Raw genomic sequence first — 2,906 nt, 5'->3', positions numbered from 1 at the left:
GGGGGGTACGCGTCTTCTTCAGAGTAGTGTCCCATTGTGTGAAGTTTGAAAAAAAAAAGTTTGGGTGAATGTCAAGTGTGTTTACGTAACGTGCATGTGGACTGCTTTTCTAGAATCCTCTGAAGTTTCCATTGAGCCACTGACTGTCTCTTCTTTATCTTGATTTGCTTCCAAATTCAAAGATAAAAAATCGTTATAAATTAATGTGATTTAAACTTTATTCATTAATGTGATTTATTCATAGTCTGGTTAATGTTATTTATTCTGTCTTTATTCATAAATGTTATGTATTCCTTGCTTTATTCATAAATGAGATAATTCCTCTATCTCTGTTATATTATTCCAGGCTTTCAGCATAGTTTAGTTTACAGTGGTATACATACATGTACTTAAAATATGCTGACATCCCTCTACAAAATGCTGGACTACAGCCATCTACCCTTAAATGATTTTTTGGTTATATAGCAGCCATAGGGCCATTTTTTCCGTGTACGAAAATTATGAATACATACATGTACTAGATCTACTATTTTGTTCCATGGTCAGAAAATATGACAACTGCCATTTTTTTCCTTTTTCGTAAAAATTGTGACAATTGCCATTCCATTTCCCTCATAATACTGTAAAAACCCTCATGTTCGTGTCATATTATTGTCCTTCCGTGGGTGGTTGGTGGGTGCTTTGGTGTGGTTTGCTTCTTCTTTCCTATCAAATATCTATCGTCCTTATCTCCCCTCCTTCTTTTTATGTTTGTTACTCTCTTGTAACACCTCTAATCTTCTGGCGCTCGTATGACTTTAGACAGTTGCGAGCGCCGTAAAACATCTACTAAAACAAACATAATAATTATTGTCCTTCTTTCTCTCCTCCCCCCAGAGTGGATCACGGCGTGCCAGGCCCTGTGCCTTATCTCCCTCATCGTCTGTATCCTCGCCATCGTCGTCACATCCGTGGCTCTGCGCACCAGCAACTTCAAGATCAAGTACAAACTTTACTGGGCGGGACTCACCCTCTTCTTCTTGGCCGGTACGTAAATCCTAGGACAGCTTTTAAGTAGATGTTTTACAGCACTCGCAACTGCATAAGGTCATATGAGAGCCAGAAGATTAGAGGTGTTACAAGAGAGTAACAAACATAAAAAAGAAGAAGGGGAGATAAGGACAATAGATGTTTGATAGGAAAGAAGAAACAAACCACACCAGAGCACCCGACAACCACTCACAAGTCCTGGGACAGTAACTGTTCAGATTTCGGAATGTTTAAAAAGAAAATATAAAAATTTGCTACCCTAGATTTACAAAGTTCTATCTGCTCATAGTACAATGTACCTAGTTTTGATAAATGTGACGTTAAAAAAGTTGAGTTTCACAACAAGGCAAGATTTATTACGATTTTGATAGAGCAGATAGAACAATAATATTTGGTTCCTGTCCCCATGATCTTATAAACTCAAAAAGGCCAAAAATGTCAGAGAGACTTTTGTAATCCTAAGGAAACGAACTTAACTTTTCCGATCCAGCGGCCAACTGAGTTCTAGCCCTTCGGCCTGTCGATATGGCAAAGAATTTACAGGTTTTTATCAGCTGTGTTTTGTCGCTGTATAAAGTAGGCCCTATTTCCGATATCTGGGGAGGCTGGTAGGTAGGTGCTACGCATGTCGCTTAGTGCAGGGCAAGTAAAGAGATGGTGTGATACTGTTTCATCCTGGCAGTCACACTGTGCAATTACAGCTCTTCCAGTTTTGCCCAATGCCCGTCCATTCAGTCAGCCACTGTTCCCTGGCGTTGCATAATTTGATGATGTTCTTGGCTGTCTGTTGTGATAATTGTACTTGTACTGGGTTTTGAGGTTGTGTTTGTGATGCTCCCTTCTTGTCAAGGGTGTCTGTTCTGTCGTTTCCTGGGATGTTGCTATGGCCAGGTATCCACTGTAAAGTCAGCTCGATGGCATAGGCCTGCATGAAGGTGATAATTGTTTTAAAACCACAGAGAGGCAAGTTGGGCTTTCAAAATTCATGTTTTCCAAAGCTTGGAGTAGGCCTACTGATTTTCCGTCTGTGAATATAACAGTGTCCTTGATTTTGTCTGGGAATATGTAACGGAAACGTTGGTCAGGTGGAGGATTGCAGCTTCAATGACGATGGCTCAGCCTCATAATTTGCGCAAGAAGTACCACGGGCATCAAATGCATGTGGTTCTTCACAAATCTTGTCACGATGTTCTATTCTTACTCCAAAGCCCACATTAATAGTTCAAAAATGTCAGAAAGACTTTTGTAATCCCAAGGAAGCGAAATGTAGGTATTTTTACGCCACGCCCCCATCGACACAATCTAGATCATTTAGGAGGCTTGTCAGGGCCAATTCGGGCTGAGAGGGATACAATATCCTAGTTGAAGAAAGACCGAGGTACACGATTTAAAAAAAATTCTCCCCACTCTTGAATTGAACTCAAGCCTTCTAGTGTGCCACAGCGAAGCGACTAACAGCTACAATACCACAGAGGCTGTTAGCTGTTCAGATGTTTTGTTTGGTTTTAGTAAGAGTTTTACGGAACTTGCAACACAAATAGGTCATAAATTGTCGCTTTTAGAGGGCTATCTCGAAAAAAGCAGTTTTGAGAAAAATCGAAGGTAAAGTGTTTGCCCCTTGTTCAGTTTCTTTAAAATGTTTATACAAGGATCAATGAAACCAAACCAAACTTCTCCTATAGGTAGGGCAATGCCCACTTTGGTGTAAGTCAAGTTTTCTGGAAACCCCCGAAATCTGGGTTAGCCCGAAATATAGTTCCCGAAGATTAGAGGAGTTACTTATAGAGTACAATATTTTTTTAATAAAGAAGGGGAGATAAGGACGATAAATGTTTGACAGGAAACAACAGCAGCAAGACCACACCAGAGCCCCCCCC

General features: G+C 40.4%; 1 protein-coding gene across 1 annotated transcript in view; it reads left to right on the top strand.

The window, feature by feature from the left end:
- LOC101851635 (transmembrane protein 47) overlaps positions 1-2,906 on the top strand; it is a gene marked incomplete at its 3' end in the record, with an annotated part of 9,055 nt that overhangs the window by 4,996 nt on the left and 1,153 nt on the right. The window contains 1 exon segment of the mRNA XM_035968840.1: positions 877-1,026. Within this exon segment, the coding sequence (XP_035824733.1) occupies positions 877-1,026 (150 nt within the window).

This window comes from Aplysia californica, unplaced genomic scaffold (genome assembly GCF_000002075.1).
Source record: "Aplysia californica isolate F4 #8 unplaced genomic scaffold, AplCal3.0 scaffold00089, whole genome shotgun sequence".
In the NCBI taxonomy this organism is placed as follows: domain Eukaryota; kingdom Metazoa; phylum Mollusca; class Gastropoda; order Aplysiida; family Aplysiidae; genus Aplysia; species Aplysia californica.
The sequence above is the reverse complement of the archived record's forward strand: the minus strand, read 5'-3'. Positions and strand labels throughout refer to the sequence as shown.